The 14285-nt window shown below is 41.9% G+C and overlaps 1 protein-coding gene across 2 annotated transcripts in view; it reads left to right on the forward strand.

Annotated features, from left to right (window-relative positions):
• Positions 1-14285, forward strand: part of LOC107204196 (transmembrane protein 178B-like) — a 58280-nt gene that overhangs the window by 27780 nt on the left and 16215 nt on the right. Inside the window, exon 1 of one of the 2 annotated variants that reach the window (XM_033514773.1) lies at positions 4417-4537. The exons of the other annotated variant lie outside the window; for it this stretch is intronic. Coding sequence (XP_033370664.1) covers positions 4456-4537 — 82 coding nt within the window. The 5' untranslated portion in view covers positions 4417-4455. Of the gene's footprint in view, positions 1-4416; positions 4538-14285 lie in introns of those variants that run through there. 2 annotated transcript variants of the gene reach the window in all.

The raw sequence follows: 14285 nt of genomic DNA on the forward strand, positions 1-14285 counted from the left end.
GGCATCCAGATCAAATTTACTTGGTTTTCAAGGTGATGTTTCTAACCAGCCAGCCCTTACTCTCAAATTGGGATCTGAAAGTCAAGCTGTGTCCTTTCTGACTCATGCGTAATCATCCTTAATAAAGTTTCTATGGGCAGGATTTAGCTAACAAGTTGGTGTTTATCATACACAAGACAAAAGAGATTAATCCAAGCCATTCATCCATAGCTAGGCTGACTCTTCATCATTAGCTGGTTAATGTGTGCTATCTGTAAAGCAAGCCAGAACAGGATGATCCAAAGAGCAGATGTCCCAATATAAAGTAGGTTTTATGCAATGCTTTTCTCCATCACAAACGAATTTCATTTTAACCGAGTATTTCCCAGACATATCCACTGATGAGCCCCTGTGATAGCAGGCCTGGGAGAAATCCCTTTTGCCTTCCTTCCCCTCACCTTTGTGCCCATCTTCTAAAGCAAAACATGTGTATGGGGTTAAAAAGGGGAAGGAGTGGGGATAATGGGACAAGGTGGGAATAGCTGGGGCTCTGCTCTGCAAAGGGATCAGCTGCTCAATGGAAGATGAAGTCAGATTTGGGGCTTCCAGCCCCATAGCTCTCCTTGTTGAGCATAGTGCCTCATGAAGTATGATACTGAACATCCTCCTGAGCTCGCTGACATGTGCATTTGTGTATTTAATGTACATGGGTGGCAGCCTGATGCCTGCTGTGACAGAAACCACCAGCAGTCTGTGTGGCAAGCTGCCATCTCCCATCTCTTTAGGTCGAGGGGATGATGCAGTTTGAGTGTGCATTGAGATCTACCCTCCTTTTAATGAGTGTTATGTCTTGTCTTAAATGTTATTTTGATCCACTTGTTAAGTCCTTAGCATGCTGAGTAGTCATGGAGCAAGCAAGGAGGGGGGAGCTGGCTGGGTACAGGGTAAGTGAGGTACCTCTCTGCTTGGGAGGGCTCTGGTCCTTCCCTTTAACCACATCTACATCATGTCTGATGATGAATGTTAAAGGGAAGACTGGATGTCACCTGGCTTTTTTCCTGTCACCAGAGTAGCTGTAAGAAACCAGAGGAAGCATAATCAGTTTGAAGAAGTGGTGCCCTTTAAGCAGAGAGATCATGCTTATAGGAGACATTCCTTTGCAAGTAGCAAACTGGAGCAGAGGAGAGGTGGCCAGTCTCTATTTCCTGATCTGTGCTAGACTAGTTTAGGAAGCAACCTCATGCCCTGCACCTCAGCCAACTTACCTGTTAGTGACAATGGAGATCCCTCCTTTGTAAGGCATTTGAAATCAGTTAGTAAAGAGCGTGCTATTAGAGAAAGGAATATTTCTGTCACAATGCTAATATAATTACTCAGTTTCTATCTGGACAAAGATGAGATCTTTGTTGGCTTCTCAAACAGCTGTGTGGCCAGGTTTTGTCTCATCAGAAATGGCTATTGGCTATTGCTTTCAAACACCAGCTCACCTACTAGTGGCTCAGTCTGGGGCCCTGTTGTGTGTTTGAAATGCAGAGGTTGCCCCTTTGGAAGCTGCCAGGACTTCCTGTGCATAATATTTGTGTGTGACATGAAATTGTGCTCTTAGTGGTCTGATGCAGTCTGCCACCCTGGGTTGTGACAGTCTGGGGCTGTCACAACCTTTCTTAAGACCCTTCATAATAGAAATCTTCCTGCCCCTTTGATCCCTGCTCTTCTCTGCTCCCTTTCTTTCTGTCCCTTTCCTTAGTCCCATTTTATTATTATTAGTCTTGTCCTTTCAAGTTGGCTTGTTATTTCTAGTCTTCATCTCCTGCCTCTTTTGCACAGACCTGTGTCTTCCCATGCAAAGGATGTAACTCATAATGTTCCTGTCTTGGAAGAACCAGATGTGGCCAGCACACAGCAATTGTGGCCTCTCGCAGCAGGACACATAGGTTAATGTTTTTTCAGGAGTTTCAACACAGTGAGTGGGCAGCAATCAGTTCAGGCAAGGGAGGAGACTTAGACCTTACCAATGAGGCTAGGTTGGGCCTCTTAAAGATGTCTGGGGGGATCCTCCTCTGTCTACTTGTTCATTTGTCCCATGTATGATTTGGGTGACTTTGAGTCCCTTTCTTCAATACTGTTTTCTCACTGTCTTCTGAATCTCCTGTCCATCTGTCAGCAAGACTTTGTACCACATGCCTTCTTGTGATCCTGTCACTGAGCTTCCTTCACCATGTGCATGCAGCTACACATAATCCAAGGCTATAAAAATTGTATATAGTGATGGATGATGCTCTGCAGTGGTGTCAGGATTGTGACATTGTGGGATTTGGTGGTCCTTTGCTGTCCCAGCAGTAATCACTGTACACACAGAGACAAAACAAGAATTCAGCCAAACCAATTTTTTCTTTAGGGCAAAATGTCATGGAGACTTTGAAAAATACATTGAAGCCTTCTTTTCTCATTATTCTATATACTCTATTCTGTTGCTCCTCCTATTGAGATTTTTCAGAACCTGTGTCTCTACTAATGGAAAAAGCAAGATATGAAAATAATCTGGAACTCATGACTCTCAAAAAGAATCAAAAGCCTGGAGATCAGCTCAGAAACTAGGGATAGGGCATTCGATATTAATCTGCAAAGCGGTATTTGCACTGCATATACAGGAGTATTATATTGCAGTTCAAGGTGGTAATAGATTAATTCTATACACTTCTTATGCATATACATCTAAAACTATCACATCAAGCCTTGCACAAAACATTAATAGGAGTGTCTCAACAAACTGAGAGGAGTTCAAAGAAAAGAAAAAAAATTATTAGGATAGCTTCAGGATTGATTTAGGTTGAAAGATTAGGTGTGCTTAATGTGGGTAAGAGATGATGAAGGTGGGCATGCACGAAGAGACTACAAATATTTGGTGGGTGTTAATGCTAAGAGGAGAAGAATTACTTTGTGTGATTTAAAGGAGTATATCATAAATGACACAGAAAGAAGTGACAAAATAGTCTGAAAACTACAAAGAACCTTCTGCTGTCAAAACATATAGTACTGTGTTGTCAGTGAAGTAGCTACAGAAGTAAGTAACAGGCCCTGGAGGCAAAACTTGGGAGGCTGTGCTGCATGAAGTCAGCCTGCTCTAGAAGAGAGGTGAACTGGAGATTACCTGTTCACCTGTCTCAGACAGCTTTCCTCTACCACACATTTTGTTTCTTCCAAAACAATCTTTGTGAATGCACCAGCCATTCAAATGACCTCTTCTAACCCAACATACCAAATCTGCATATTGATTTATTGCTACATGGTTATGACTTCTGTATTATGTTCCCAATGAGTGTACAAGTTTCAAGAATCTTGTTAATTTAGCCCAATCTTTCAAATATGTTATCTTCATATCCAGTCTAAACCCATGAAAATCTGGTGAGCTTACCCATCACGTACCTTGCCACACAGATAAGAAGAGCAAAGGTTGTTTTTTTTTGGTTCTTCCATTGTGCTGATTCACAAATTACTTCCTTGCCAGAGACCCAGCTTCTCTTGTGAGTGTAGGCTATAGAGGAACCCCAACACACTCAGGGATGAGATTTGTGTTAGTGTTAGTGTTGGTTTCCTCCCCAAGTAAACTTCAGACTGCTTTAATTTTGTTTATTTACAGCACAGTGGACATCCAAAGATGGAGTCTCTGAATCAGACCTTTGGTCCTTGCTTGCTAAATATTTCCAGAGATCATTTTTGGTGGGCACCTGCCTGGGCACTGCCTCAGGACTGTGGGTGGGGTGCAGAAAAAATCCAGGACCATTAGTGGAAGGGTTGATCATGCAAGGAGTTTCTGGAGGATTGGGGCAAGTAAAAAACAGAAGCACAAGTGTTATCCAAGCTCTGGTGCAAGGGTGGAAATTTTGTGCAGTTTTCTCTTGTTCTTTGCTTGACAATTCATTTATTTCAGTGGCTGTTTACTGCTGGAAGGGGAGATACGTAAAGCCCCTAGCTGTTAATTGCTGCTTCCAAAAGATCATTGTTAATAATCCTGCAACATTTATGAGGGAATTTGTTTGCCTTTTATCAGCTAGAAGTTTTCTTGAGGGAAAAGGAAACACCACAGTTCACTCAAGCCTGGCCACGGCAGGGCCACATCCTGACTGGACACCATTTGCAGCAGCTGTGATCCTCAGCCCAGTGACCCACACTGTAGGCAGCCCCTGAGGCGGTGATGGAGAGCTCCATTCGGGGCACGGCTCCTCCCTGTCTCTGTGGGGAAAACCAGCTCCTCTCTCCACAAGGCTCTGGTGGCAGCGGCTCCTCAGCAGAGGTGGTGCCAGCTGGGGGCAATCATGGACCCTCACGGCCCTAATTGGCTCCACATGGGCCCCCCACAAAGCCTGGGGGCCAGTTCAGCCCTGCCTGAGGGTGCTGGCTCTTCCCTGAGCTCTGCTGTAAGGTTCTGGTTTACACTTTGGGAGGTGCCATGGTCCTAGCTTGTTCACTGTTGTGATGATGGCCTCCATTACCAGCCCCTGTGCTCTGTATTGTGGGTCTGTGCCCCTCGTGAGGCTCTTCCCACCATTTGATGGAGGTGTGTGCATGGCTGGGTACAGGCAGGGCCTGGTTTTGTGCACCTGGATGCCCCTGAGGCTGCTCAGAGCTGGTGCTGGGGTGTCCCTGTGGGTTGGGGACCAAGGTGCTGTGGCCTCTGTGGTCCAAACCAGCAGGGTAGGTTTTGGTGATCTCCTGGACTCTTCTTGCATGCAGATTGTGTGAGCAAAAGCAGCGGCTGGCTGAGGCCCCTTGTGTACCCTGGAGTGCAGCTCCGTGGTACAGAATTGGAATTTTCCTCAGATGGGGAGCTTCCCTGCTCTGGGAGGTGACAGGGGACCTGCTGCAGGTACCTCCCCCATGTCCTCATGGCTCATGCAGCAAGAGAAAATACCACATTAGTTGTGGGATAACATGGCATCTTTTTCTTCCCTGGCTCTTCCCTTGGCCTGTAGAGACTTGGCTGTTGGTTTGGGGGATCATCACCTCTTAGGAGGAGCTGTGGGGGTTTGTTCCCTGAGCCACCTAAGGCAGTGACATCCCCCTGGGGAGTGCTGGGGTTTGGTGATGCAGGCTTGGCTTGTTGAACAGCTCTGTGTGATCCCGGTAACAAAACCAGTGGCCTGTGAAGTTGTCCCCATGCAGGCTGGATGTTCAGCTTCTTTGTTTTCAATCTAGAGAGGCTTTAGCTTGGGGTTTATGTGAGCCTGAGAGCTTCCCCTGAAGCTGTTGCAGCCCTGGCAGGACACAATGGATCCATGATTGGGTCTGGAGGGCATCAGGACTTGGTGTGACTGGGCCTGTGGAGCTGGTGAGCGAGCAGTAAGGGAAAAAGTGCTTAATGTGTGTTTGGTCTATGTTTACTTAAGAGTAAGTGAAAATAAATTTAAACAACAGAGAATTTGTCAACACTTTCCCACAAAAGGTTCAAGGGCCAAAGGGATCAGGAAAAATGTGTTCAGTTGAGTTAATGAGACTCTTCCTGTTCTTTAGTGCTGTGTTTTCAGTTTGGGGTTTTTGAATGTGTGGGGTTGGTGACTTGCAAGAGAGGGTGGTAGTTAAAAGCTTTCAAGCAGCAACCTTGTTTGAGTCACTTACCTTGTGAATACTGCTGTGTGCAGTTTAACACCTGTGTGTAGCTTCCTTTCTTCCACTGACTCTGCTTACTGGAGCCATACTCACACAGGTCCCTGTGTGCTGGCACAGAGCCTCGGACTGGCCAGCCCCAGGAGTTTGTGCTTTGCTGCAGAGTGTGTAATTATTCACCTTATGACTCAGTCAGCAGTACTGTGAGTGTCAGCATGTAATTCTTCTCTGCCCTAAAGTAATGGTCTTCGACCAATGGTCCAGGAACTATTTCTATGGGTTTGTGAAAGATAATGAGAAAAGTGAGGCTGTTGCCATTAGGCTTAAATTCATTATTTAGGGATCCATACCTCCATTTGAAGTGCTTTATAGGTCTGTGAGTTTCAATAGGCTGAAGCCAGTGACTCTGACAGCTTTCTTTTCTTTTGATGGTCCCTTACATAGTGCAGTATCACCACTTTTTTCCCCCCTAGAGTAACAAATAGGAAGAGTCACACTTTTGTAGAGCAAATTATTACCAGGAAGCTGTAATGGTGGCAGTCTAATTGAATTGACATTTTATGTATTATAAGTGATTATATTAAATGTATTTTATTGTGATAGATATCACTTCATATGAGATTTTAGGGGATAACTGCTGTCTTGTGCCAGGTGTTGCTGAGAGGAATATTATAAGTGGCAAAAGTATTATAAAGGCTGTCTCTTTCATGCAGGATTTATGTCGAAGGTCTAAATTTTAATACTCTCATTGATATTTGAGTTTTATGCTGTGCATTGTTTGACAACATCCATTCCAAATGTGCAGAAAAAAAATCAATCTAGCTCAAAAAAATATTGAGAGTTATAAAACATATGTGATTGACAAATACTGGCTTATTTTTAATTTTCTTCTGGTTATTGATACCAGAAGAAAATTAAAAATACCCAGATACTCAGGGTAGGTTTTCTGCTGTCTTCCATGAGTTTAATTGCTACATCCTCAGAGTTGAGTCTTAATAGAGAAAATACTGTGGGAAGTGTTGGTAAAATACAAAAGGTTACTGCTCTGCAGTTGGCTCATAATACAGAATTTGATGTTACTTTTTGTAAGTGCTATGGTCTTGTCTAGAAAGATCATTTGCCTGGGATATACTGCTAGAGGTGGGATTGTTTGGACCATCATCTATACTGTGGGGGTTTTCTTCAGAAAACAGTCAAATAAATCCTCCTCTGAAGGGCTGCAATAACTGCTTTCAGATTTCATATTTGTATGACTCTTGTATATCCAAAAGATATGAGGCTCATGTGCCTTCTCAGCTTTATTTTGTGCGCTTATATTTATCTTAAGTGGCACAGGCACAGTGATGGCAGATTGCACAGGGGTATTTTTATTAGGATAGCCCAGTAATACAAATAGCTGTAAAATTTGTCTAGACAGAAAAATAGACTAAAATAGCAGTGGAACATGGGCAGGAAGGAAGGAAATACAAGTACGTGTGTGTGTTGACAGGGGGAGTACACAGGGCTGTTTATACCTCCAGGGGAAATCATCAGGAACATGGTAAAGTTACTACTGGTAAAGAAAAATCTTGAGGACAGACAGAGTCCCAGGGGTGAGAGCTGTCTGAAAAATGAGAACATAGTTGTGGAAAGGTAGTACCAGACTTTTTAGGTAGGGTTTTTTTGGTAGTTCAAGATAGGCTTATTTTTTTTTTTTTTTGGTCTTTCCTCCCTTAAATTTCAGTGATGTTTTAAAAATCTTTAAAATTGTTACAAGGAAATTCTTCTTTCCTTTTTGTTATATTGAAATTTTCAGTAATGTTTCTGTAAAAGTATTGTACTGAAAGTTGGCAGAAATATGAAAAAACAAACCAAAATACATGGAGGGCTTTGATTATTTGGCTGTGAAAAGTGGTTTTTTAATTTAAGACCACTGTCCTGGGATCAAATTCACCACTGCCCTATACTCATTGTCAAGAGATATTTCAGAGATGTGATGCCAATGCCCTCATGGAGGGGCCTTGCTGTTTCATGCCTGGGCTCCTGTAAAACTCTTGTTGCTATTGGGCAGTCCTGTCTAGAAATAGTTCCTTTTAGTGAAAAATAGGAGTTGTTACCTGCGTGAGAACACATATTAAACTGACATGATTTTCAAGTGTGTTATAAGTGGGGCAAAGCATCAGAGAGCTCCAGAACTATTGATAGCTATTGCCTGGCTGCACAGCAATATTTAACTTTTCTATCAAAGCAATACTGGGGGAAATCAAAGAACACTAAAACTGGGACATTGGGATGATTGGCTTAGGAGTTAATTTTTTTTTTTTCAAAGCTAAATCAGTAGGGCTAGATTTCAGAGCTTTACTCATGTTCAGTAGTAGTCCCATTAAAGTCACCTTCCTTCTCCTGACTTAACACACAATTAAAAGGGTTCCAAGAGCCCTATTAATGGTATAGAAATCTGGCTTGCACCTCAGCAAAAAAAAGTGGAGGGCAAGACAGGAGATCATCAAGCTCTGTGGCTCCAATGAGAGCAAAGTTTGGAGAAACATATAGAAAAAATGATTAATAATGAACTGAAATGTAAAATTTTAGTTCAGTACAAGACAGAATTGAGTGTGGTGATAAATGGTGGAATTGAATTCTGAGACAAACAGTCAACTCAGGTTGTCTGAAGCTTTTAATTTGTTTGAGGAACTGCTTTAAGCCATCTTCTGCAATGTAGTTTCATGTATTTAGTTTTTAACACCTGCAGTAGAGTGCAGCATCAGGAAGAGAGCAGAGGAGCACATGGCCCATGTTAGTGTGACCCCAATCCTTGATGCAGAGCTTATGGACACACTTTATGGCACTAGGAAGAATGCAGTAGCTTCCATGTAAATGTGCCTTTTCCAGATCTTACAGTACTTTAGAGAAGATAGAATAAATTGTATTTTTCTGAATTTTATAAAATCATGCTTAAAATGGAAGCTTTTAATACTACTACAACAGCATAAGGATGTGTGGAAAAGCATTTATAGCTTGAAGGCTTGCCTACTTCATTTGGTGTGGGCAAAGAAAGTGAGTCTCAAAGCATGTTCTCAAGCAAAAGATTTGGTATTTGCAACCTAAATCACATGGCACTGTGTGTTTCCAGGGAGGGTGATTCCTTTAACCACCCAACTGTTAACTGGGAGTATGCAATTAAAAATGTATGCTGTGTTTGTCAGCTCTTTAAACTGTTCAAGCTGGTTACATAAGGTGTAGAAATTCATTGCATAAGTTACACCATGAATTGCAAATTGTTTACTTAGTTGTGACAGCCATAGCTTAAGATATTTGTAGGCTGAGGGTTAGTCAGGGAAGACATTTATGAATCATTTTGAATAATGAATAAATTTCAGATTTTATTTGTAGCCTGTTAGCAGACAATTAACAAAGAAAAAAGGATAAAACTTGTCAGAGTTGTATTTAAATGACTGTCTGCTCCAGATTACTGATTTAAGCTGGGTAGCTGGGTTTGTACTGTTGACTAAATTTGGCAGTTCATATCTTGCTGTCAAACTCCTGAGTCATCTAGGCTTTTGAATGTTTTTCTGCATAACTGTATAATTACAGTGAGAAAATAGACTAAGTACATTAATAAAGCTTAATTAAAACGTGCCTATGTATGAATACTCATGTATACAAATGAAAGTACCCAAACTTCTATGTTCTTCTGATTGAGCATCAGACACAGCAGTACTCTGCAGTGCAAATTCTCTGCAAATGGAGTTTCAAGTCTTTTCTTCCACATGGGTATAAAATTCAAACAGCCTCGTGATGTGTTAGCAATTTCTCTAATTGTAAAAAATGTTGGTGCCTGAGTTTTCTTATTTCAGCTCCAGCTTTTCCAATAGAAAAGCTTGTTCCTGCTCTGGAACAAAAATAAGCTACGTTAGTATCAAGTGGTTTGCTTGTAACACAGTATATTGGCTTTTCTGCTAGTATGATTTTTCAGGAAAAATCTTACCTTTATTGCAAAAATCATGTCAAAATCCTTATTTCAACACAGACTAGCCCTTGAGTGTGTGTTCTGGGGTTCTGTTAACTCCAGTCAAGTTTCACGCTCTGGGCTGTTCACTGAGAACCTCTTGTGTGCCGTCTGGGCAGTGAGAGCCACCTGCTACCATGGCAAAGGTTTCTGTCATCTTTTCCTGAGGTGTGGGCAACTCAATTAGCTGAGCTGTAGATCTGTGATCCCATGGCCTGTGGGAAAATGTGGGATCTGGCTGTGCCCTTCCTTCTTCCCCCCGACCCATGGGCTTTCCTTAGAGATGCCTGAAGGTCACTTGTGCTGACAATCTGTGGTCTGGCTCAGCTGCTAAGCTAGTTGAAGCTTATCAGTTCATGGATGCCTGGATCTGCCCTTTCTTCTCTCAGCCAGAGCTTTTGGGATGCTTGGCAAATGCAGGGGTGCTGTTGGCCAAAGTGTTTTCTTGCAAGAAAGGTAATTCTGGGGCTGGAATGTCTCGCAGGAAGTTGGCAGTGTGTCTGCAGAGCAGCATGACGTTGACCTAACATAAAATGGCCTCCAACTCTGACTTTGATCACCTATTTGATGTAGTTTTCATGCAGCTTTATGGTGATTAATGAATGTTTATCATTCTGGAGATCTTCCAGCGGAAAACATTTCAATAAGTATGCAAGAATGTTATTGAAATGTGCTTCGTTGCATAGCAGGAAAACATGTATTTAATTGTTTCTGAAATGCTGGTGACTGGATGCCCAGCTTGGCAGGGGAATAGCTCCAGAACCTGATCCATGTGAAGATTTCTGGCCCTGGTGTGTGTGTGAGCCATACCTGCTTTGAAATGTAGAAGTGACCTCTGTTTCACTCTGAGTTCAGAGCCAATGAACCGAGCCACCCTGTGAAGGAGGCAAAGGAAATCTGGAGAAATAAAGGAATTTGTAGGGTTTTTATTTTTCCCACTGGGGCTGTTCCCACCCATCTTGTCTAACTTCTTTTTGCAGGATAAATGAAAATTTAATTTCCCTTAATATTGACATTCTCTTCTCCATCACTTTTGTAATATTTTGTGTAGCTTTCATCATGATAGAAGCAAATCTGTAAAACAAAAGAACAAAAAAATTAAACTAAAGAAAGTACATGAAGAAGGACTCAGTTTCAGTTCTCCAATAGTGTGAAAGAAGCAGTTTGTTGCCAGGCAAAGTGATTTCAGAATATTTTTTTTACCCTTCAGAAGAAAACACTAATTAAAGTATTCCCTGCTGCTCTGTTGTACAAGGCAGTGTAGCTCTGCTGTTCAGACTTTCAGTGGCTGTGCTGAGCAAGTCTTAAGGGTGGGTAATGATGGTTAAAGTGGAATGGAGGCTAGAGGTGGTTTACTCTTAATAAAAATGTTAGCTGAGTAGAGAGTACTTCAAATAATGTAGTGAGGCCATATGGGCAGAACTTAGAGAGGAGAATTAAAATATTTAATTACTCTTGTGTTTTTTCCCTGTTCATGTCCAAGAAATACCGATAATTTTTACTGTCTTCTCCTGACATCTCTGTGCAGGACTAGGGGGAGCTGCTGAATTGGTCAAGTCTTCTGCTATTGCAAGCAACTGCTGTGTATAATCCCAGCTATAAATGTCTTAAAATATAGATATGAAGCAGTAAAGTTTAGGCTTTTTTTTTTCTTGGGTGACTCCAAAATGTGGGGCTGTACCTTTGGGGTTTCTTTCAGGTATGGCTTCAGTCTTAATCTCTGCCTTCTCACAGCTGATAGTTTTGCTCTGTTGATACGAGTCTTCTTTGTTGAAGCTTTTGCCATCAGCATGAGTATTTTTTTCACTGACTTTCCACCTCATTGAAAAACAGAAGAGAATGTGGCATTTGTCAGTTCCTTAACTCCTTTCCATACCTGCTGTTATTTGTCTCTACAGGGTGTTTTGGGATTTAGCAGGGAGAGTGTGCTAGAGCCAAGTGAAGTCAAGTTTGGCTACAGCTGCTGGAGTAGATCCTTCTGTTCCCCTAAAGAGTAAAGAGAAGCAGTGCAAGTACTTTAGATATTAAACTGTCTGTTCCTTTCAGGCATAACTGTTGTGCTAATATGGATATTTATATTAACAAATCTCATGAATCTGTTTCCTGTGGCTTTAACCAGGTGTGTTTGCTAACATCCCACATTTGGAATGTGTTGTAGTGAATTTGCCTGCTTGGAGATCCAGGTAGACTACTTAGTTGAATTTGGTTGTCACAGTGGGACTTGCAGTCAGTACGGAGAAACTCTGGTGAGACCAAGCCTTGAGACAGAGCCTGTGTACCTGTCCTACCCTGCCTGGGTCGAACACAAAACATTCATTTGATGACTGGGCACAAATCACTAAGGCCAAAATAGTTTGTGCTCTGTTCCCCAGACACTTGCTTCAGTCTAGACTGCTGATTTGGAGTGTTTTGAGTGACCTGACAGAATGTGTGTGAGTTTCTGGGGCAGTCATAATTCTTTCAATATGACTTCCCCTTCTTGATGCTCCTTCACTGTTGTCACAACTTGCTTATTGCTTAGATGCCTCCAGCTGCAGCTCACTGGCATGGATCAACAAAACTGGGTGGTTTATAAGCTGAGGAAAATAGAAGCATCACACTCTCATATTGATATTTGACAAGGAACAGGGCTGAAAGACTCAGTAGTGTTGCTTGAAAATGTATGGGAAAACAGGCAGCCACCTTGAACAGAGATTTGTCATCTTGCCAGGGAGCCACAGGGACAGAAATCAGCACAAGCTGCGTGCAGTCACCTGAACATCACTCGGCCATAGGTAGCTGTGTGTGTTGTAATACAGCACTTCAGTCGCCTGTGGTCTGTGAACCATTCTATTTAAAGCTTTATTTCCTACAAGATGGAGTTTTTGTTTTGACTTTATGGTTGATGGTTACTTAAATACAGAGAGTTATGCTTGGAAAAGAATGCTGGTCGTGCCAGAGATGAGGTGCTGGAAATGGAAATGTAGAAGGGGGAAACCTTATTGGTGCTGCATTTTTCTGTTCTCTTTAAACAAAATACTTTGATCTCCAGATGAAGCAACTAGCACAACAGTTCATGTTAATTGATACCACTCAATCATCAATCCACTCGGCTTCTGCAAAGAACATTTGTTCAGCAGCACTGGCAGAGCATCAATGGAAGTTAATTTTAATGGTAATTTGGAGCCTGGCTTGTTTCTCTTTTAAAAGGTTTTTATACATGAAATAAATTTTTATTGCTAATTCATTTCATTATCATCTGCTATGGGTTCATGCTAAATAGTGCGGTTCACTCTTCCTTATCTGAAATAGGGAGAAACTATTGTCCTTCCCTAAATACTTGTGAGTTGATTGTTGTTTGCAGTTCAGAGAGGTGAACTGCAGGGTTAAGGGACCAAAGGTTAAATCAATGAAAGGGGTATTTATTTTTAATATTGAAACAAGGTGCAGTTCTTCCAACCAGGTAATTCATGACACAGGAATCTGGGCCTGCTTGCCAAGACATGCTATGGACTCTGGCAGGACAGTGCTTCTACTTTCCTTCTGACTGATGGGAGCAGCATAGCCCTAATCCTAATGAAAGATACTGTCAGAACTTTACATCCTGCTTTTAAAGGATGTGGCAGAGCAATGCTGCTCACAATGCCTGACTCAATCTCTGATGCAACACAGCTGTACATGTGCACATTGCTGCAAGTAGATGGTACCCATTTCTGAAACGGCACTTGAGTGATTGTCCCTATCCTTTCTAACTCTCTCTGAGCTGAGGATCCAGCAGGCACCAGCATTCTCCAGATAGAGACAAGTAACTGACTATATCTAGCATAATTTGAAAACTATTTTAAAATCTCCTCATAAATATTCTCCTAGTAGGAGTGGTGATGTGAGTCTGCTTTTCTCCTATTAGAAGTGAGACTGGCATCTTTCAACTGCTGTGCACAACGGCCACATTGTATTTCTCAGATTCACTTTATAGGATTAGGAGTAATAGCTGAAGGGAAATCATTCTCAGCTTTATGTTCAGGTCAGCATATTTGCCTCTCTAGTTCTGCAGTGTCAGTGGTGAGAAGTTGCAGAGCTGTCCAGTGCTGAAGTGATTCAGGTGTTATATTATTGCCATGGGTCATGTGCAACCGTTTGAAGTAAATCTCTACTGTTTTTGTACTTCATGGTATGGAATCAGGGCTCCAGAATGATCAAAGCTTCAGGCTTAAATTATCCTAATTGGGAAAAATCAGAGGAGCACGAGTTGAGCCTTAAAGGTTGCCACAGAGGCAATGGGCAGCTTACATGACTATGTCCTGGTTCCTTGTGGGACCCCAAGAGCCTGCATTTTCTTACTTCATTTTGGTGTACAAAATTCTGAATCTTTTAAATAACGAGTATTATTTCAGACTCTGTTTTTTTGCCCTGGTATAATATGAATAATAAAATTGCAGGCTTGGTCTCAAGTAACAACTCTTGTGGGTGACATATACAATTTGAGCATCATGAGATCATTCCACTTGGTTATGTCTGTTCTTGGATTTTGAATATTAGTAGTATATCTAGCTATGTTTTTGACTGTTTAAATACATCTCTCTACCCCAGTATAAAATCACCTTATAGGTGTGATATTGGAGACATGCAGAAGCACTTGAAATTTTTAACAAAGAGTGAAGAAATTGGGTCTGTGACAGTTTCACAAGCACACAGTACCTGGGCTCATGGGAACCTGGTCCAAGACCAAAGTTCC

Source organism: Parus major, chromosome 1A (genome assembly GCF_001522545.3).
Source record: "Parus major isolate Abel chromosome 1A, Parus_major1.1, whole genome shotgun sequence".
NCBI classification, from domain to species: domain Eukaryota; kingdom Metazoa; phylum Chordata; class Aves; order Passeriformes; family Paridae; genus Parus; species Parus major.